This window comes from Suncus etruscus, chromosome 2 (assembly GCF_024139225.1).
Source record: "Suncus etruscus isolate mSunEtr1 chromosome 2, mSunEtr1.pri.cur, whole genome shotgun sequence".
In the NCBI taxonomy this organism is placed as follows: domain Eukaryota; kingdom Metazoa; phylum Chordata; class Mammalia; order Eulipotyphla; family Soricidae; genus Suncus; species Suncus etruscus.
In genome coordinates, this window is record NC_064849.1 from 97,338,580 (window position 1) to 97,361,634 (window position 23,055).

The following is a 23,055-nucleotide window of genomic DNA, read 5'->3' on the forward strand; positions in this document are numbered from 1 at the left end:
CTCTTGTCTTGCATGCAGCCAACACAATTTCAATCCCTGGTACTATCTAGGGTCTCAAGCCTTACCAGGAGTAATTTCTGAGCATATATAATGTAGTTTTACTCCAAAAAAATTAAAGAGAAAGATTCCATTAGGATACACATCTGAATGACAGGATAAACAATGTCAAATAGATAATCTAGCTTCAAAATTCAAATATATAGAAAAAGGAAAAATGCAGAGAAAAAATAGCAATTATTAGAGCAGAAATAAATGAAATAATATGTAAAAAGCAACAGAAAAAAATAAATGGCACAAAAAGCTTTAAGGCCGATAAGGTTGCTAAACCCTTACAAGACTAAAAAAGAAAGAAAATCAGAAATAAAAGCAGAAATGGAAGAGAAAATATAATACTGAAATCATGATACTGTTATGAACAATTATATATCAGCAAACCAGTAATCTGAAGAAAGTATAAGACCACACAATCTACAAGTACTAATTTATGAATAAATAGAAAAGCTGAGGCTGGAGTGATAACACAGCAGCAGGGCATTGTCAGAGCTTGTCGGGAGCTATTTCTGAGAGCAGAGCCAGGAGTAACTCCTGAGCCGCCAGGTGTGGCTCAATAAATAAATAAATAAATAAATAAATAAATAAATAAATAAATAAATAATATTGGACACATTTAAAAAAACCTGAACATAACTGTATCTTGTATTGAAATTGAGTACCAGAGTAACCTCCTAACATAGAAAAGTTTAGAAGCAGATGTCATTAAGGCATACTTTAACAAATCTTTAAAAAAAAAAAAAAATATATATATATATATATATATATATATATATAATTAATGTAAATTCTTCCCATAGTCCTAGAAAAATTTGAAAGTGTGGGAGACACTTTCAAGCTCATGTTGTAAAATCAGCATTATTAAGACACAAAAGCAACTTAAGACATCACAAGAAAAGAAAACTATATGCCAATATTCTTGATGAATAATGCTTTAAAAATCCCCAACAAATATACAAGTAACATTAAGAGGCACATAAAACAGCATATAAAAAAGATAACGCACCCTGACCAAGAAGGATTTATAAATGGAATACAAGAATAGTTCAATATTAAAAAAATAAATGTGGTAAACCACTTTAACAAAATAAGTGATACAACATCATGTTAATTCAATAAATGAGAAAGATAAGAAAGAAGGAAAATAGTTCAACATACTAGAGTCCTATATTAAAATCTTACAGCTCACATATATAACTCACTGGTGAAAATTTTAAATATTTTCCTGTAATATCAGAGGAAAGCAAGGATGCCCATATTCCCTACATTTTAGTACTTAGTACTACTTGTCCTACCAATAGCACTTAGTCAATAAATGAAACTCAAATTAGAAAAAAGAAGCATAATAAGTATTATTAGTTGACAATGTGACCTTATATACCCGTCTCAAAATTTTCCATAAAAATATTGTTCGAGCCAATAAATGAATTCAATAAAATTGCAAAATACTAAAGTAGCATACAAACATGGTGCATTCTATCAACAAAACACAAACCAGCTGAAAAAGAAATTAATAAAAAATGACATTTGCAATAGCATCAAAAGAATAAAATAGGAAAAAAGTAATCAAAATAATCTGTACACTGAGAACATTGTACAAAACATCTGTCTAAAACATAAAAAATGGAACAAATGCATGCTCAGAGATTGGAATATCTCCTGAATTTTTTAGTTTTACTGCAGTTTAAGTAACATAATCGCAATCATGTTAATGATCATTGTTTTGATGTACCAAGTTATCAGACCTTTACTACCAATGAAGTGCACAAGACCTTCTACCACTGTCCTTAGGCCACTTTTGTTATGACTCTTCATTACTTCTTCACCCTCCTTCCCCGTGGTTGGTAATCTGGTCATCAAAGCACAAAGATTTATCATCATTTAATATTATCTATTTCCTACTTTTGTTTTCTACATGCCATCACTGAGTAAAATCATCTGTTAGTCATCCTTCTCAGATAAAAACGTTTGAGTTTTATGTTTTTTTATTTTTTGTTTTGTTTTGTTTTTACTGTTGGATTGGTTTTTGAGTTTTATTTTTTGATGGGGTTTCAGAGCTGTTTTGTTTTGTTTGTTTTGTTTTTGGACCAGATTCAACAGATCTCAAGGCTTACTTTTATTTTATTTATTTATTTATTTATTTATTATTTATTTATTTATTTTTGGGTTTTTGGGTCACACCCAGCAACACTCAGGGGTTACTCCTGGCTCTACACTCAGAAATCGCTCCTGGCAGGCTCGGGGGACCATATGGGATGCCGGGATTTGAACCACCATCCTTCTGCATGCAAGGCAAACGCACTGCCTCCATGCTATCTCTCCGGCCCCTCAAGGCTTACTTTTTTTTTTTATAATTATCTTTATTTAAAGATTTAAAAAAAAGTTAAAAAAAAAAGTAAAGTAAAAAAAAAAAAAAAAAGTAAAGGCTTACTTTTAACTCTGTGCTCCAAACAGGGCTTGGTAAACCATATGTGGTGCTGGGATCAAATTGGGTTTGCCACATACAAGCAAGTTAAGCACCTCACTCACTATGCTTTTATTTCAGCTGATAAAAGCTTTTACTGTTTGTTTGTTTGTTTGTTTATTCATTTGTTTTTGTTTGGAGGTCCACACACAGCAGTACTCAGGGCTTACTCTTGACTCTAAACTCAAGAATCTCTCTGGCAGGGCTCGGGGGCCATATGAAGTAACAAGGATTGAACCAGGTCAGCTGAATGCAAGACAAGTGCTCTACCCACTGCATTATAAAGATTAAAGACGTTTTAAATATTCAAACTGCCCAAAGCAATTTATGAATTTAATATAAGCCCTTGCAAAGCCCCAGGACTTTTTTTTCTTTCTTTTTTTTTTTTTTTATGCTATCTCTCTGGCCCCATTATTTTTTTTTTTTAAGATTATTTTTTTTCTCTTTATTTGGATATCTTGATTACATAAATGATTGTGATAAGGTTTCTTTTTTTTCTTAGAAAAAAGCATCTTTACAATTCATATGTAACTACAAAATATCACAGTCAAGTAACCCTTGAACAAGTTGGAAGCAGTATACTTCCTGATTTTAAAATATACTAAGCCACGGGCCCGGAGAGATAGCACAGCAGCGTTTGCCTTGCAAGCAGCCGACCCAAGACCAAAGGTGGTTGGTTCAAATCCCGGTGCACCATATGGTCCCCCGTGCCTGCCAGGAGCTATTTCTGAGCAGACAGCCAGGAGTAACCCCTGAGCAACGCCGGGTGTGGCTCAAAAAAACAAAAAACAAAAACAAAAAAACAAAATATACTAAGCTACAATAATCAAAAAAGTATATACTGTGGCATAAAAATGAACATAGACTAATAGTACTGGAGAGAGCTGAGAAATAAATTTACTAGTCAGCAGCTCTTTGGCAAAGATACCAAGTATACATTTGAGAATGTCCTTAATAAATGTTTCTGGAAAAACTGGATATTCAGATACAAAAGAAAAAAAATGGACCCTTATTTTACAACATACAGAAATATCAAATAAAAATGATTAAATACTTAAAGATAACCCGAAACTGAAAAATTCCAAAAACAAAAAGAGAAAGTTTTTGAATATCAGTCTTGTCGATGGTTCTATGTTTATAACACCAAAAGCACAGACAACAAAATCAAAACAAGCAAACTAGACTGCATCAAGTTAAAAGACTCTTGCAAAGCAAAGCAAAACAATTTGTGGAGCTAGAGCGATAGCACAGAGAGGAGCACATTTGCCTTGGATGCAGCCAACCTGAATTTGATCCCCAGCATCCCGTATGTTCTCAGCACAGGGCCTGGAATAATTCCTGAGTGCCACCCTGTCTGCCCGCCCCACCCCACCCCAAAAAAAGAATTTGTATAAAGACAGAGAACATGGTAGAAAGGGTAAGTCAGATATTTTGTCATGTAAGGATTAATTTTCCAAATTTAGAAAGAATGCCAACAACTAAATAAAAAGAAACAAACTAAAAACTTCGTAACCAGAATTTTTAAGTAAATTAGCAATTTAAATGTTCAGTTCTTCAGTGAAGTATAACAAAAGTAGACAGAGGGGGAAAAAAAAAAAACAATTCACCAGGGAGATATAAATCAAAACTAGAATTATCACTTTTTACCTGCCAGCATAAAAATTACTAAAATGAAAACAAAGAGAAGTATTGTCTAATATAAGGAAAAATGGGACTCTTACATACTATTGCTAGAAATACAAAATAGTGCATCTACTATGGAAAACAGTGTGGAAATTTTTCAAAAAATGAAAAAAAATAGAACTATGATATGGCTTAGGAGAATGTGGATTTCAAAAGAATTTAAATCAGGATCTTGAATATGAGATAGCATTTCCACATTCACTGTAGTACTATTCACAATAACCAAAATGTGAAAACAAGTTAAATGTTCATAAGCAAATGATTCAAGAAAATGTAGCATATCACATGTAGTGAAATACTATTTTACCTTGAAAAACTGAAAAGGAAATCTTACCAACCTATAACAATATTGATGAAACTTGAGATTTATGCTGTGAAATAAGTTAGTCACAAAAAGGATAAATACTATATGTTTCTTCTAACATCAGATATCTAACAGAGTTAAATTCACTAAATCAGGAATTTAAACAATCATTAGCAAGAACGTAGAAGAAGGAGGATTGGGGTGCTACCTACGAATAGGAGTTAAGTTTCACTCAATAAATATGAATAAACCTATTGTATAATCCGGTACCTTATATCTTGTGGTCAACAACACTGTGTTGTGCCCTTAAAGTACTTCATAAAGTATTTAATAGACATTAAACAATACTTTTTTTTTTTTTTTTTTTTTTTTTTTTTTTTTTTGGTTTTTGGGCCACACCCGGTAACACTCAGGGGTTACTCCTGGCTATGTGCTCAGAAGTTGCTCCTGGCTTGGGGGACCATATGGGACACCGGGGGATCGAACCGCGGTCCATCCAAGGCTAGCGCAGGCAAGGCAGGCACCTTACCTTTAGCGCCTCCGCCCGGCCCCAAACAATACTTTTTAAAAAGATTACTGTAAATGCTGTATGCAAGCTGTTTGCTTTTCTCTCAGTTTTGTCTTAGTTATGAATTGATAAGACTCTGCTTATCTCTTATATTTTATACAGTTTTATAAATACTTTTCTAAGTAAGAAAGCAATCACTTTTATCTTGAAGCATTAAGATTTTATTTATTGTTTCCTTCAATAGAAGACATTTGTTGAGAAACTGGTGATACAAAGGAAAGTAAGATCTCTGTATTCAAAATATATTATTATAGACAGGGAAAACATAGTATACTAAAGTTGATGTAATTCAATAATAGAGGTGTGTGAAAAGTATAATAGAGCCAAGGAGGAACTGATGGAAATGTTTAAGTATTTTTTGACAGAAAAGCAACCAAAAATTTTTATATATTTGACAATAATGGAAAGAAAAAATTATCACAAGGAATAACATATTTCCAGATCTTTTTGTAATGCATAAAAATTATAGTTGATTATTAAGGTTGATTTGTGAGGTCCAGAGAAATAGTATAGTGTGTAGAGTCTTTACCTTGTACATACTGACCTGGGTTCAATTCCCAGCACCATAGTCCCCTGAGCCCCATCAACTGTGATCCCAGAGCACAAAGCCAAGGGTAAGCTCTGAGCTAACCAGCTGTGGCCCAAACCCCACTCAGCCTCCATAAGAGATAAAATTGTATGAGAAAGTTTTCCAAGGAAAACATAATTAGAGAAAATAAATTGAAAATATAAAGATAGCAGAAAATTGATTAGGCAAATTAAAGCTCTCCAAATTAAATTCCATTTATTATAATAGAAAAAACTTTTTTTAATCCTCTAATTATGGCATACCATAATTATGGCTTGTCTAGAATACATTTTGCTAGAATAAACAACCTCAAAAATTCACCCAATTTTAATATTCTATGAGGTTTCAATGTGCATATTTCCTCTTTAACCAGTAAAGAAGACTCATTTGGTATGCAGTTGACATAAATTAAGTGAAGTCTTTTTTTATTGACCTGATTCTATCAAATTGAAGAGAGCTTCTGAAGAACATTTCTCTTGTCTTTTGCTTTGTTTTGTTTTATTAAACCATTTTTTAACACTATTGGAGAGTCAGAAGAAAAAAAAGCATATTTCTGTGCTGAGAGAGCCTATACTAGTGTGTAGTAGCATCATGTTTATAAAATAACTTTCCAGACCTGCTAGTTCAGTGACATTTGAAAACTAGTTCTGTCGCATTTCATCTTCATGCTTAAGTTACTTTAACAGTGCTGATATTTTATCCCATATACAAAGGTGATGAGTTCTATTCTAATATTTCATTACTTACCTTGTCCTGCTGCTAAATTATACGTGTATGGTAATTTGAGAGACACAGTGTTCCCATTTCTTTTCTTTAAATTATTATTTCTTGAAATCTATCTTTCGTAAATACAAAAGCCTAAAGCAAAATTGCTTCAAAATTTGATTTTTAGATTTCTTCTAAACTCACTTTCTGGTGCACTTACAACACATACAGTTGATATCACTGGTTTGGAAAGTGTTTTAGACAACAGATTCTGTTAATAATTTTATGATAGCATATTCTAGAATAAGACTATGAAGTTATATTTTTACCTTACAAACCTATGCTAAGCACCTACTGGATGCAGCTATTATGACAAATCTTATTCATAAAAGGCAAGAAACATGGAAACATCTCACTCAAAAACTTGTTTTTCAAAAATATTAGCATTAGATAGTGATAGAAGAAATAATAAACAGAGCACCTAAATATATAGATTAATAATGAATAAAAAAATTCTGAAGTTCTCCTGAACACTTAATTTCAGTCAATATTTAAGTAAGCTGATAACTGGAAAGAATTTGATTATACCCATGAACTCTGGAGTGAAAGTCACTTTCATAGACTTGGTATATTCAAATTATATATATATATATATATTTATATATGTCATATATATATATGTCATATATATATGTCAGCTTCCATATAAATTGGTAACTACATTAAGGTGTCTGAGGTTAACACTCAAGTGATACACATTTTTAATGCCTGAGTGTTTTCATGTTTTTATTTAGAAATTCTTTCATATAAGAAGTATGTATTGGGGTCAGAGAGATAGTACAGTGGGTAGGGTACTTGCTTTGCATGTGGCCAGCCCATGTTTGTTCTTTGTTTTGTTTTTTGTTGTTGTTGTTTTGGGTTACACCTGTTGTCGCTCAGGGATCACTCCTGGCTCTGTGTTCAGAAATCACTCTAGGCAGGCATTGGGGACCTTATGGGATGCCAGGATTCAAAGCACCCTCTATCCGAGATCTGCAGAGTGCAAGGCAAACGCCCTACCACTGTGCTATCTCTCTGGTCCTTGTTCTTTGGCAACCCTGTTGTTCTCAGACACACCAGGATTACTGATGCTGATTTCTGATTCCTGAGTGCAAAGCCAAGAGTAAACCCTGAGCACCACCAGATATGGCCCAAACAAAAAAGAAATAAATCTATATTAGCCTGTTCCTATTTGTGATCAATTGTCCTATGGAATTAAAGGGAATGACATCCTCTGATTTCTTAACTGAGAAAGAAATGATAGCAAAAGTACCAATTGCTAAAACTTACAAGTTCCAATATGAGATATGAAGTTATATGCCCAAATGTGTGTGTTCATGTGATTGGATATAGAGTTACTTCACACAAGGTCATCAGGGTAAACCAGTCATGCAACTAGGAAAGGAAAAATGTTTACTTAGAAAACAATATTTATTTACCTATTGTGTCTCAATGTCTAGACTCTGTCTAGACAAACTCAATTATTCAATTATCTAAATCAGGGTTTGATAAATCCTACCTACCATTTTTTTTTAGTTATTCGGCTACACCCAGTGATGATCAGGGGTTACTCCTGGCTATGTGCTCAGAAATCGATTGATCCTGGCTTGGGGGATATGAGGATATGAGAATAGAACTGAGGTTCGTCCTGGGTTAGCCACGTGCAAGGCAAATTCTCTACTGCTGTGCTATCTCTCCGGCCCCCTACCATCTATTTTTATAGATTAAATTCTGTCCTGTTTTTGTAAGGACAGGGATTTGGCAACATTATTTGCATATTATTGATAACTGATTTCATGTTATGCTTGAAGTTGCAACAAAACCTGCCTAAAACACCAAGTTGAAAATATTTGCTCTCTGATTTTTCTAGACCAGGGAATTAGCTCAGCTGTATAGCACTTGCTTAATTTACATTGTGAACCTCTAGGTTTGATCCCCAGAACTGAAAAATGGCAGGAGAAGGAGAAGAAAGAGAAGGAGAGGGAGGAGGGAGGGAGTGAGTTTGAAAGAGAAGGAGAAGGGGGAGGGAGGGAGAGAGGGAAGAAGGAAGGAAGGAAGGAAGGAAGGAAGGAAGGAAGGAAGGAAGGAAGGAAGGAAGGAAGGAAGGAAGGAAGGAAGGAAGGGAGGGAGGGAGGGAGGGAGGGAGGAAGGGAGGGAGGGAGGGAGGGAGGGAGGGAGGGAGGGAGGGAGGGAGGGAGGGAGGGAGGGAGAAAGAAAGAAAGGAAGGAAGGAAGGAGGGAGGGAGGGAGGGAGGAAGGAAGGAAGGAAGGAAGGAAGGAAGGAAGGAAGGAAGGAAGGAAGGAAGGAAGGAAGGAAGGAAGGAAGGAAGGAAGGAAGGAAGGAAGGGAGGGAGGGAGGGAGGGAGGGAGGGAGGGAGGGAGGAAGGAAGGAAGGAAGGAAAGAAGGAAGGAAGGAAGGAAGGAAGGAAGGAAGGAAGGAAGGAAGGAAGGAAGGAAGAAAGGAAGGAAGGAAGGAAGGAAGGGAGGGAGGGAGGGAGGGAGGGAGTTTGAATGAATATTTGTCAACACTTAATGTAAAACATCAATATGAAAATCATTACATTTGTTTCATTTTTGTTCTGTTATCTTTAGCCAAGCAAACTAGCAGTAATGCAGCTATTACTGACCGCTGACATTTGTTGAGTGAAATTGTCTCCCAAGAAGTCTTTCAAGCACATAATAAGGATTCTATTTTATTGAATGCTCATGGTGCTCACTACTGTCACTCCAATTTTTGATGATCAAAAACAAAGAGAATTTGTTTAGTGGATGTCCTACAACAAGTAAGCTTGCTTGTGACCTTGACCACAATCTTTCATTGTAGCTTAGCATTTGCAGCTGCACCATCACAGCAATACCATTGTTCAAAAAGCTTACTTTAATTAAATTGTACATATAAGTAAGCATTTTGCTCAAAATAGTTTATAACTTGATTTGGAGTCAATTTTAATGATTATTCCTAGATTGGAATTATAAAAAATATATGTACACCTATGTTTATTGCAGCACTTAGTACAATATCTAGGATATAGAAACATTCTAAATGTCCAACTATGAATAAGTGGTCAAGAAGTTGTGGTGTACATAATGGGATACTATGCAGCTATAATAAAAGATGAAACTATATAATTTGCCACCAGTGAATGCAACTAGAGAGTATCAGGCAGATACAAAATGACCTCTCTCATATGTGCAAAAGAGCAACAAATATCCAATTTGTTGGATATCTACGTATCCCACATTTAGATGATCACATTTCTTGGTTGTTTATCCATAGTTGAATATTTGGATTGTTATCATATCCCAGTTATTGTAGTAAGTGCTGCCAGGAACATAGGCAAACACATATTATAGAAGTTGTGGTATATCTTAGTACCTCAATATGTAGATACCATTCACTGCACATGGCACCAAAGCCCAGCACACTCCCTGCCATAAAGACCCCTCTGACCTATTCCTCCCACCCACCTCCTTTTCTTTACAGTATGTACCACTAGTTTACACTGAATCTAGGAATTAGTTATATTATTTGGAATTCATTAGTTATAGTATGTCCATATAATATATGGAATGTATTATATACTTATATATGACTTTTATTTATATATTATATAGATTATAAATATATATAATTTATATATGAAATATGTAAATTTTATATAATATAAAATTCTATTCATTTTGTCCAAAATGGTATCCTTTTATCTTATTTAATAGAAGAGCAGTGTTCCATTGAGTATATAGTCTAAAGCTTCTTATACAATCAAAATTTCTTTATTTTTATGCCTTTCTCTGTTCATCTGCTCACTATAAATAGATTCTTGAAAATTGGTATAAGTTTATACCTACATACTAATACATCCAATAAAGACACTAAGTGCTAGAGAATTGTCTTTTTTCCTAAGTCTGAGTTGTGGTAGTTATTAAGTAACTAAAATACTAGCACCTAATTACACAAGAGGGATCTGATCCTTGCCTTATAGGACGGAAATGATATACAAAGCAATATTATAAGGAACAAAGTGCAGAAATAGGACAAAGAGCAATGTCACCTAAGTATGGGGGATGGAGACCACAGTCAAGAAAGATTCCCTGATCATAATACTTATTCAAATTAGAAATTAAGAAATAAAGGTAAATAATTGCTTCATTACTAATATTTTGCTGGATGGTTGACCATTTCTCAGCATACACACTTGAGATTATTACTCCTCTATTGAGTTTAATTTGCATTCTTTAAATTTTCATGTTTTTTGTTTTAAAGTAGCAAAAGGAAAAAAGGAAAGGAAAAAATAGAGGAAAAAAAATATAACAAAAGAAGATCAAGAGATAGTTTAGCAGTAAGAACCTGTAAGCTCCTCAGCCAGCTTGAATTCTTGACACCATATGATACCCCTGAATATGACTGGGTGCAGTCCTGGAAGCCCCCAAACACCTCACTATGAGGCTCTAGAGTCCCGAAGCACTGCCAGGCTGGTCCAGGTACCTTCAGCACTGTAGAGTGTGTGTAGCATAGCATCCTCAGGCCCTTGCAATGAATCACCAACCAGTTTAACCAAAAATGGTTAGTATGCCATTAACTCCTGTGCACCAGCTGGAATATTTCTCCCCAACAAAAAATATAGCAAGATGATCAAGACTCACTTTACAGCAAACTATGTAATTTTGTTTGTTTTTCGGGTCACACCCATTTGATGCTCAGGGATTACTCCTGGCTAAGCACTCAGAAATTGCCCCTGACTTGAGGGGACCATATGGGACGCCGGGGGATTGAACTGTGGTCCTTCTTTGGCTAGCGCTTGCGAGGCAGACACCTTACCTCTAGTGCCACCTCTCCAGCCCCCAAACTATGTAATTTTGAACAAATATTTAGACTATGTTTCTCTTGGTCTTCTCATCTTCTTAAGGATACAGATAAATTAATTTTATGGCTCCTTGGATACTATAAACTAAATGAAGATTGTATAGGTCCAAGAGAAGTAATATCATGACTTACTTAAGGTTATTTGGATGTAATATTCAAGATATTTTTAAACAGGTGTAAAACAATAACTACTCAGAATATGTGATAGCCAGGATGCTATAGAGCTACACATCAGTATAATGATAGCGAAACTCTTATTTTTCTGCTTGACACTGTAGATATTTCACACATTTTTAGTCCCCTTTCATTCACTTACCATGGCTGGAATTCATTAAGAACTATACTCCATTTTGTATCTACTTTTTCCAGTACCTGGAAAAGTGACATTTAAATAGAGTAGATGTTCACTTTGTTGAAAGGAGCTGAATCATTCATATTATAATCTGACAATGAGAGAACCAGACATAAATCTTTTCAAGTTATTACCTATTCCATTTCCTCAGGAATGAATGATGCCTTTGAATAAACACGATAAACCTAAATTTCACAGAACAATTGATTATAAAACTAGTGCATGAGTTTGGTCTTTGAAGGTTTTTTTTTTTGTTTTGTTTTGTTTTTGTTTTTGTTTGGTTTGGTTTGGTTTTGGGGTCACACCCAGCAGCACTCAGGGGTTACTCCTGGCTTTATGCTTAAAAATCGCTCCTGGCACCCTTGGGGGACCATATGGGATGCTGGGATTCGAACCACTGAACTACTGCATGAAAGGCAAACGCCTTACCTCCATGCTATCTCTCTGGCCCCTGAAGGTTATTTAAATATCTTGGAATGATTCAAAGGATTACTAGAAACTTAAAACAAAGAAAGGAAAGTATTGTTTAAAATAAAGTTCGAGCATATTGGGGATTCAAAAGACTTTATCTTCAATTATTATATTGAAAAAAAAAACTACTGTAACATAAATGTGAAAATACTCAAATCAAATCAGCCCCCCAAAGTGTTGCATTTTTTCCAAACTATGATATACCCAACTAAGAGGGGTAGATAAAAGGGAAAGAAGAGGATTAGAAATGACCAGGACAGTGCCAGAAGGTCTTTGGCACTTCCATGGTGTTAGGTCACTTTGTTCATCAGAACAGAACAGATCATTCAGTTCATCAGAAGTATAAACATTAATATTATTGCAACTACAATAAAAATAGCCAATAAAAATAGAACTTTCTTAAAAACTAACACAGAACTTTAATGCATAATAAGTTATCTATTCATATTTATCTAGCCTTAAACAAATTGTTTTTCTGGTCAGCAGATACTAAAGAAAGACAAAATGCATACTTAAGTTAGTATTATATGGAAGTACTTAAGATGAATGTAAACTCCAAGAAATCCCTAGAACTTTCTTTTCTTTTCCTTTTTAATAATTTCTTTATTTAGGGGCCAAAGAATTAGCACAGTTTTAGGGCATTTGCCTTGCTTGCAGCCAACTCATGACAACCAGGGTTTGATTCCCAGCATCCCATCTGGTCTCCCTTGCCTGCCATGAGCATTTTCTGAGCATAGAGCAAGGAGTTACCCTTGAGTGGCCCCAGGTATGTCCCAAAACAAAACAAAACAAAGGCAAAACAAAAACCAAAACAAAAAAATAACAAAACAAAACAATTTTTTTTATTTAAGCACTATGGTTACAAAAATTTGTAATTAGGTTTCAGTAATAGAATATACATCCCTTCCCTTTCACCATTGCAACTTCCCTACCACCATTGTTTCTCCATTTCCCTCCTCCCTCACCCCCTACAGGTATTTGAGACAGGATACCTATGCCTCTCTCTCTCACTGTCATTATCATGGCACTTGTCAGAGCAGTTGTTTCTCTAACTGTGCTCACCACTCTTTGTGGTAAGCTTCATATCATGGGCTGGTCTTTCCTGCCCTCATCTTTATTGTCTCTGGGTATTATTACCATATTGTCTTTTTTTTTTTAATTATATCCCACAAATGAATGAGACTATTCTGTGTCTATCTCTCTCCCACTAATTCGTTTCACTCAATATTGTTGTGTATGTAAACATCTCAATGGGATTATTATGTTACTGACCCTACCCTGATGTGCCCTACCCTAGGGTGTGACCTGGCATTCTGCTCCCACCCTACGATGGCACCTGATTCTGCTCCCACAATTGGGTAGTACCTGATCCCACCATTGGGTGGTACCTGATTCTGGGGGATAAAACAAGGGTCTGTGAAAGAAGAAGGGCTTTTTTTCCTGGGGCCTATTCTGGGGCCTTTTGGCTTCGGCCTCTTCACGGAATAAAGAGCTGTTTTCTTCGGAAGCCTGACTGCCTGTTGGCTTTCTTCCCGGTGCATTCACCTCAGAACCCACTGCTGAACAGGGTAACAGACGCGTGGTCCGAGCTGGAGGAGAAAGGCCTCATCCTCCACCCCTCCATCAGTCAATCCCATCAATGGCTGACTTGCAAAAAATATAATAGTATCCATGTGCTTCTTGATATTCATCAGCTTTGAATCTAGTATTTTCACATTAAATCAGAATAGTGGGCTGTAGAGCCATTCAGTATTTTGGGCATTTGGGGGCCTCCCAACAGTGAGCAGGTGGTTCTGGGGAACAGCTGACCATTCCTATTGGATAGGCCAATCAGGCAGCAGTTCGGTGCTAGGCTAAAGGATACAAAACTGGGGCTCCTGTGCCACATCCTGTGATATCAAGAGGCTATGAGGCTGTCTAGTGCCAAGGATTGATTCTGATTCAGTGAATACAATCCAAAAACATCTTCCTGGCCCCACAATATTGTAAGAATCCTGGAACAATAGGAATCAGATTTCAGAAATCACTATGTTGGAGGCATTTAAATGAAGTCCTAATATTTAAATAAAATGCTCTCTTTCTTTATATAGCAAGTAGAATCTATCAGAAAATACTTTTTCATTAGTTGAAATTAAATTAATTAAGTTAGTATAAATTACATTAAATTCTTGTCAATTAAAGTTGTAGTCAATTGGGGGCTGGAGAGATAGCATGGAGGTAAGGCGTTTGCCTTTCATGCAGAAGGTCATCGGTTCAAATCCTGGCATCCCATATGGTCCCCCAAGGCTGCCAGGAGCGATTTCTGAGCTTGAAGCCAGAAGTAACCCCTGAGTAACACCCCAGGTGTGACCCAAAAACCAAAAAAAAAAAGTTGTAGTCAATTTGTTTTCAGAAGATACTCAACTGCAAAATTACTTATTTCAGTCAAAATGGCAGCCAGACTTTCATATTTTTTATTTCAGTATTTTTTACATTTTATTTTAAAAATGTTTATTAATTAATTGGTACTTATAATAGTTTGTTATTTATTCAAAATATTTTTCGGGATTTTTTTAAAATTTTGATGAGAAACAATTAAGTGATTATCATTTATGATTGATATTTTTATGTTGATTTCATGTTTAATTCTGACTTGGTGTTTCCTTTGTTTTGATACAACTTTGGATTTTTACCCAATTCCAGGCATAACTCAGCTCTGTAGTTCATTCGATTTTTTTTGTTTTGTTTTTACATATATAATTATGTCATTTGGTTCTTAAAAAGGTTCTTGAAAAGGCCTTACTCTTTTTAAAGAGTTTTTCATGATTTTGATGACCCATTCTCATAGCCATTTGGAAAAGAATGAGGGAGTGACATTTGCAATTGCCAAGCAGCAGTCTCTTGCTAGTTTACAGATCCTCTCATTATGCTGGTGAAGTTTTCAAGAACACAAATCCATGAAAAACTGTTGAGATTTTTGCACTGATCAATCCAACATGCAACGTAATCTTGGTCCCCAAAAGCATGCCAGAGTAACAGAAAGAAAAGACAGGCTAGTTCAATCCCTAATTCTACAGAGAAAACCATTTATAATGCAGTTAATTGGGAATTTAGTGAACCAGAGATGATAATTTGAAATTTTATAACTTCAATAATGAGTCTGGCTCCTGAGAAAATGGTTAGAATCTCCTTCCCTCAGGGGACAGCCAGCTGTAGAATGTTGCTCAGGGATTCAGGGTACATGTCAGCCTTGGCTCTAATTTTCCATAGGATCCAAATAAGTTCCCAGTGTCTCCATCTATCAAAGGAGAAGCTGAGTTAGGTGCTCATCAACATCCTTTATGCATTGATATTCTACTATGTTTACAAAGCCTTACTGTGTGGAGTCATTTAATAAAAATGATCATCTGAAGCTCTTTCAACGAAAAATCAAATAGCATAATACTACCTCATTTAAATAAATAATAAAATAATAATTACAGAATAAAAATTATAAACTAATGTATCAATGTTATCCTTTTTTAATTTCAAAAGAAAACTCAACCTATATCAGACTATGCCAATTAATTGCTTTTCATTCTGTCAGCTGTTAAAATTATACTTGGCTATTTATAGCTCTGGCCATCACTGTTAAAGTTAAATACTGAAATATGCAGGGGTAAAATGACATGAGGTCTGGCATTTGCTTTAAAATGGAGGTGTGGCAAAATTATAAACTAATGTATCAGTGTTATCCTCTTACACCCTCTCCCACCCCAGCTTGAAAATCACAAGTATGTATGCTTTGGGCACTATTTGTCTCATAGAATTGTATCTATCCTTAATCACTCTTTCCCACCCATCCTTCCTCTGTTGATGTTGTGATACTGTGCCTAGATGTGTTACTTGTAATACTACTTAGTTATGGTGCACACAATTTCTAACTGCTGTGCAGCCAGAAGTCAGTTATAAAATTGGAGACCACAGAGAGTATAGCTATCAGGCACAAAGAGAAGAGTTGTCAAGGCCACGCTTGGCACATACCAGAATCAAACCCATGGTCTCATACTTGCATACTAAAATGCTTCAGGCATTCCAGCCATTTAGTCACCTCCTGGCCCCTTCATCGTTCTTCATTCTCCTAATATTAGTTATAATACTTCTTTAAATTAAAATTAACAAGGCCTCGAAGTGAACTGGAAAAATCTTGCATTGCCCACTGTAAGAAGTATGAACTTTGTTGTCCACTAAGACTGAATCCTATAGACCCCAAACTTTGATATAAAATTTTAACTTGGTCCTGGAAAAGATATTGTATAAACACATCAGCTCACTCAGATCCAAGTCATTTTATTTGTTCCTGAAAGCTGCCTTTAACTAAGTGCCATAGCCATATTACAACAGCAAACTTAGTACCTCACATTTCTAAGAATTTGGAGTAACCACTCATGCTTTCTCTGAGACCTGTGACAGATCCTTTTTCACAGCTTTCTACTTTCTGAGGGGGCCCCCAACCCTTGGCTTCCAGCCACATGGCTCCTAGTCCATCTCTGCCAGCACAAGGCTTTGTTGTTGGCTGGGTAGAGTGTATGATGCCTTTCTTTTTCTCAATGTATAAGGACCTCAGTTTTGCAGGTTCCAGAGAGGAGTATAGTGGATTAATGCCTGCCTTGCATGCCTTGCGCAACTAACCTGGTTTGATCTCTGGTACCCCATAAGATCCTCTGCATCACCAGGAGTGATGCAGAGCCAAGAGTAATCCCTGAGCAATGGTCGGGTTCAGTCCCAAAACAAAAACATCTCTTTTGGACATCTTTCATATAAAGTGATATCATATGAGGCCCATATGAGGCCTCATATGAAGGCCCATCTTCTCAGTGTGGCCTCCTCTTAGTAAACTGCATCTCTTAGAGTTCGTTTTTCTAAGAAGATTTTTATTCTGAGCTCTTGAAGATCTGAACTACCTTTTTCAGTGGGTCCACTAATAACTTCAAGACAAATGGCAAGCAGAACAGAGAGCAGCTTAAGACTGGGCCTCAGAAACACAGGCCTGACCCTCATTCATGTTCCTAGTAGCCAAAGGAATATGGCTAGAAAGAGTGACTTACAATATGCTGCCAAGGCTGTGAAGGATGAGTGGAGCTGAGCTTGCAGTGGGAAGTGCTGCTAATATTTGCTGCATCCCCTGGAACTCACCTAAGCAGCACAGGTCCCCTCAAAACTCTCTACTCTGCCTACTTCCTCCTTACTTCTTACTGATAATCCACAGCGGCTGTGAATCTAGTCATTCAGACTCTGTGAGAGGAGAGCTATAAACCAAAACCAGCCAAATAAATGCAACCACTATCACAGGCAATTTTCCTGGGTCTACTTTTGTTTGTATTTGTTTTTTGCTTTTGTGCAGAGAAGGGGCCATTATATATCACAGCTCTAAAATCGGCTCACCTACAAGTAATCAGTAAAGAGAGTGTGTTTATCGAATGCACAGACTTGGCCACTGAGTACTTGCAGTGTCAGGAATAAACCCCCAAAAAAAGACACATTTGAAGTCAAACAAGTTCTGTGCTTTCATTCGTTTTGTTCTGACACACACACATCCAAACTTTACATGGCTTATGGTTTGCCTAGGGTACATCATTAGATCTCTGGGATTCTAGGCAGATCTCCTAAAGCCCTAAGTATGCACTCTATCTCTCTTTGTCTTTGTCTCTCCCTGTCTCCTGTACATTCTCTCTCCCTTCTCTCTTTGCCTCCCTCCCCCCTCAATTTTCTTCCCTTTGTCTTTTATTCCCCCCCTTCCCTCTCTTCTCCTCTTTCCCTCTCTTCTCTTCACTCTCCTCTCACTCACATGGTTTTTATTTTTTTAACTCCCTACCCTCATTTTCTTTTTTTTCTCCTACTCCCCTCCTTTTCTCTCCCTGTCTCTCTCTCCCCCCTTTCGACCCCTTTCTCCTCCTCTGAGAAGGAAATATTGTACAAGTGTGTTTACTCCAGCCAGGCCTGTACCTAATTTTACTCATGGTTTGGAATTTTATAGGCCTTCACTGATAAGAACTGATAAGTAAGTGGAAAGTAGTTCAACTCCTTTTTCAATAGAGCCTGAAAACAAGATGCAGGGGTGGGGTGGGGGGGCAGAAGGGGTAGTCATAAAGACAAAAGATCATTAAAAGTGGGGAAAATCTCAAGACTTCTCTTTGTATGATACCATGTTATCTAATAATAGAGGAATCAAATTTGACCAAGATTTCAGAGTCTCCTCTGGCCTTGAAATCAGCTAAGCTCCCACTCCATGTATCCTTGTAAATCCCATGACCTTTGTGTAAATCCTCCCTAACCTTGTTGGACCAGAGCCATGGAATGTAGAGGAAGGATTCTGTCTAATTTCATAATTTCACAATGGCTCATCACCTGGTAGCTGGTTTCAGCATGTAGAAAAGCTGAGTGAAGAACAAAACCTGATACTTAAAAAACAGGTTGAGATTTCTATAGAATAGATAAGATTTTGCCATTGATGTAGTTGCTTGTATATAAAAGATAGACAGATAGATAAAACCAAAAATATGATGAAAAGAACATTTTGGTTCTTGATGCCTCAACAATTATTATTGTTCAGGGTTCTTTCAAATGACATTCTAATGATTCTAAATGATTTCTTGTGTAATGCACAATTCTAAAATGAAAGTCGCCTACATTTCAATCATCATCGCCCAGAAAGGAAAGAAGATGAAGTCATCTTTTTCCCCCACTTGTTTCTTTTCTTTTTGCTTTTTAATTTTTATTAAGGCCAATGTGAATTGCACGTCTTTCACAGTTATATTCAAAGTACATAGTGAGAGTAAATTAGGGCAATTCCCACCACCAGTGTACCTTCCTCCATCACTGTTCCCAGCATGCATCCCATTCCTCCACCCTTATCCCCCTGGACTGCTAGTGTAACAGATCCCTTTTGTGTATAGCTTGTTTTGGTTTGGGTCTCTTGATTCTATTGTCATTAGTTTTGAGTTGGGTATTTAAGACTGATCATTTTTTATTTTCACTCAATGCTCATGAGACTGCTTTGCCCTGGTACCATCCAGGTTTTTTTTTACACCTTGTAAGAAGACATAGAGATATGATGTAGAACAAGATGATTCATGTTCTATGGTTCTGGTTTAAAAAAAAGAAAGTTGGCTGGGGCCAAAAAGGGGGGCTGATATGGTGGGGTTTTGTTTGTATGTTTGTTTGCATAGGCACATCAAGTATTGGAGAAATTAGAAGAAAAATTCCCTTGGCTTAAGAGATACAGGAAGTCTCCACTGTTGAAACATACTGTCATGAGTCTGACTACCGGCTACAGACCTGTTCATTGTTGAACCCCAAAGTCATTCTTTGTGGTGCTAAGAAATGTTCTGCTTGGTTGTGGTTGTCAAAGTAAGTCTTCTGTAATTGGAGATCTTGGTTTTTTTTTTTACAGATCCTAGGACAAAGTCTAGGATAGAGTCTTTCTTTATGGTTCCAGAAGTTCTACTTAGTCACAGTTGTAGTCAGTTATCTGTATTTAGTGATCTTTGTTTTTGACCAGATCAAAGGATGGAGTGTCTTCTGATATCATCTCATTGTTAGGTGATGAGGTAGGACAGCCGACCTTAGATCAAGTTGTTGTTTCCTCCTCAACAGGGTGTTGTTTGAACCTACCCTGGGCAAGTTGGTAATAGAGTGGTATCAGAGACTCCCTTGGGGGCAGTTTACTTCCTAGTGCTTCTGCTGGAAATTGTACCAGTTCTAAGTTTGGGATCTGCGATTCAGAATTGGATGGACAATTTTTGATCACATGAGGTCTAAGTCGAGTCCCCATGACATATGTTCAGGGTGGAAGGTGTCCCGGATTATAAAATTTATGGGTTCTTATCCCTAGTAGATAAAAACTTGTTTCTATACATAAGATTTCCCCCATTTTAGTGTGTCTATACAAAAGGAACGATGCCATATTATATTATTGGTGGATTTGGGAGCAAAAATGAAAACCTATATAATCTCTGTGTTCTGGTTTTGACCTGATCTTTTAATCCAAGAAAGACTATTTTAATATAATTTTGTACTAAGCAGAACCAAAACAAGAAAAAATAAAATTTAGAATTCAAAAAATAAGGATGAGGAGACTACCTTACCATTTTGAAATAAACACACTAAGAAGTATACTATTAAGAAATTAAACATACAAGGAAAATATAGATATCCCCATTAGGTCTTTTGAGATAGTCTTGGGAAATGAGATTGAGAGCACAGTTTCATTCCACACTATGGTCTTATTAAGTCTGAGAAATGGATCAGGTAGTGTACTCAAACTGGGGATACCTCTGAAGCAAGCAATAGTCCACATTGAGGGGGGGATACCCCCACCTGTTTCTATTCATAATTCTTTATTTAAAAGTTGGCTGTGGTCCTCTTTGCAACCTGGAGTCACCAAGACACCACTGTGAATTATCTCTGACATAGGAGCTGGAGTACTTGCCACAAATCTTTAGAAAGAAAAGAGAAGTAAAACAGAAAAGAGACCAGAGGTGGAGACAGACTTGCAGGCTTGGCTTAAAATAATAATTAGTGGATCAATATCTTTGGAATTCTGATTTCCCTATTAGTTTAATATTGATGATAATGTAAGGACAAGGTTAATTATTTAGATCCTTGGCAAAGGAGAAGATTAAAGACCTAGTTGTCATCACTGCTTGTAACAAAGTGTGTTGTTAGCAATGAGAGCAGTTGAATGAGCTAATGAGCTGAATGTGAGGAAAAAGGGCAGCTGAACATGAAAGAGTGTAATCATTTTAGCAATAACACACAAGTATGCATTTAGAAATAACACACAATATGTTGAAACAATGTTATTGTGATATAATAATGTATCATAAAGTTCATCCCCTCGAAGTGTTTCTTAGTATATTTAGAGTTGTGCAACCACCATCATAATCTAATTTTAAAACATCCCCCCAAGAACTCAATATACAGAAATAATATATTTCCTATTCCTCTTCCTTTCCATACCCAAGACCCTAGCAACTACTAATCTGCTTTCTGTCTCTATAGCTCTACTTTTGCTGGACAATTCCTTTTTCTTACTTGTTTGCTTTGGGGCCACACCCAGCAATTATCAGGGTTTACTCCTTGCTCTGCACTCAGGAATCACTCCTGCAGCACTCGGGAGACCATATGGGATGCCGGGATCAAGCCCGGGTCTGGAACATGCAAGACAAGTGCTCTTCCTACTATACTATTTATAGGGCTCCAGCACAATTCTCATAAATGAAATCATATGCAGTAAGTGTTTGGGTTTGGGGTGGGTGAATATTGTTTTGGCTGAAGGTGTTTTGGTCATTGGTTCACATTGCAGTGTGTATATTGCATTTTTCCTTTTTATTGCCAAATAATATTCTGCTTTAAAATATACTACTTTTGTTGGTCCATTCATCATTTGATGGAAGATCTGATCAAATTTAAAATAAAAAATGGCTTAGTCTGTGGAATGAATCTAACATCTTTTTAGCCTTATTAAGAGTAAAATATTTTTAATTGATGGGAATTTAAATAACAAAATTTATTTCTTTTTAAGTTTGGATGTTAACAAGATAACCTAATGAGAGTAACATAATAATGCCATGATATTTATATTTGTGTTTCCAATTATGTTAGTGTTGATCTGTATTTAGGATCATTCACTCACCCGTTATAATGAAACTACCCTGTAGCACATGCTATCTTTCAATGTATTGAAATATAATGTTCATTTTAATGTACTTGCTGTGTACTTACTAATGTACTTCAAATTAATTTACAGCTACTCTTGAGGCTAAGCTCTGTCACTACTCTGTTCAGTGTCAGGTTCTGTTTTTCCCTGCTTCTGGGTCAGGTAAGGATATGAAGGTTTGGAAAGAAGGAAGAAAGCAAAGAGGATTACATAAAGCTTATAAACTGTTCATAGTCTAGGTGGCAAAATTTTTACTGCCCACTCACCTGATATGGAGAATTGTGGCCATGGAGAGGAAACTATAGGTTTGATATGGTCATTTCCTATCTTTAAAATACTAGATAAATATTTCTCCTACTCATCAGCAAAGCTAGATAATAATAGTTCCTGTTTCCTAAAGATGATTATTGATTACAATTCCTAGCAAAGAAAGTGCAGTCAATACTTAATGTTAGCATCACTAACATTGTGCACTACTTGTTCTTTCCTGAATATTATGACCTAAGTTTCACAATAATTGTGACTTAAATTTCACCTAAGTTTCACAAAGAGGTAGAAAAAGCTATACTCACTACAGAAGAAGAAACTAAAATTTGAGGAATTGTCTATTTTCCCCAAGGTCACTTGTCTAGAGAGTGGTACAAGTCATGTTTATATCTTTTTTATTCTGATTGAAAACCATTTACACATCCTGTAAATAATGATATATGCAACAAACCAGGCTAGTCAATATGTTAAACACTGCGACATAGTGAAAATAATATGCACAAGTTTATCCTAATAAAAATAAAGGATTGATGCAATTGGGCACTTTGGAAAATGATATCATCACAACTTGTGAGTAGAAAATCTAAGTGCCAAGGATAAAGATATTGGGATAAATCAACATAAAGACACTCAAAGTAAAGCCATTAATTTAGTTAGATGCTCAGTCTTCCCAGCTCTGAGGAAGCATATTCTTTCATGTATGCAGATTAATAGAAATTTCAAGGGTGCTTCAGTGTGTAGACAGTACACTGACTCACTTCAGTTGGTCAGGGAATCACTGTCTTGTGCTCAGGTAACATTTCAGTTTTCAACTTAATGGTTCAAGTTTCTCCCATTCACATCACCACTTGCCCAAAAACACTTTAGGAACATAAGTGAAGAGAATTGCTATTTCTCATTTCTTAAAATTTAACTAACCCTAAAAAAAGGACAACCTCCAAAAGTTAAACAATTAGACTGAAGAACAGATATATTGGCCTTCACAAATGATAATTTTTTGCTACTCCATGAGGGTCTTTGATTGTGTTGCCCAAGAGAAAG

The 23,055-nt window shown here is 36.1% G+C and overlaps 1 protein-coding gene across 1 annotated transcript in view; it reads left to right on the top strand.

Moving 5' to 3' along the window:
* Positions 1–21,189: 21,189 nt before the first annotated feature.
* PRLR (prolactin receptor) overlaps positions 21,190–23,055 on the top strand; it is a 69,598-nt gene continuing 67,732 nt past the window's right edge. Inside the window, 1 exon segment of the mRNA XM_049767713.1 lies at positions 21,190–21,320. Within this exon segment, the coding sequence (XP_049623670.1) occupies positions 21,316–21,320 (5 nt within the window). The 5' untranslated portion in view covers positions 21,190–21,315.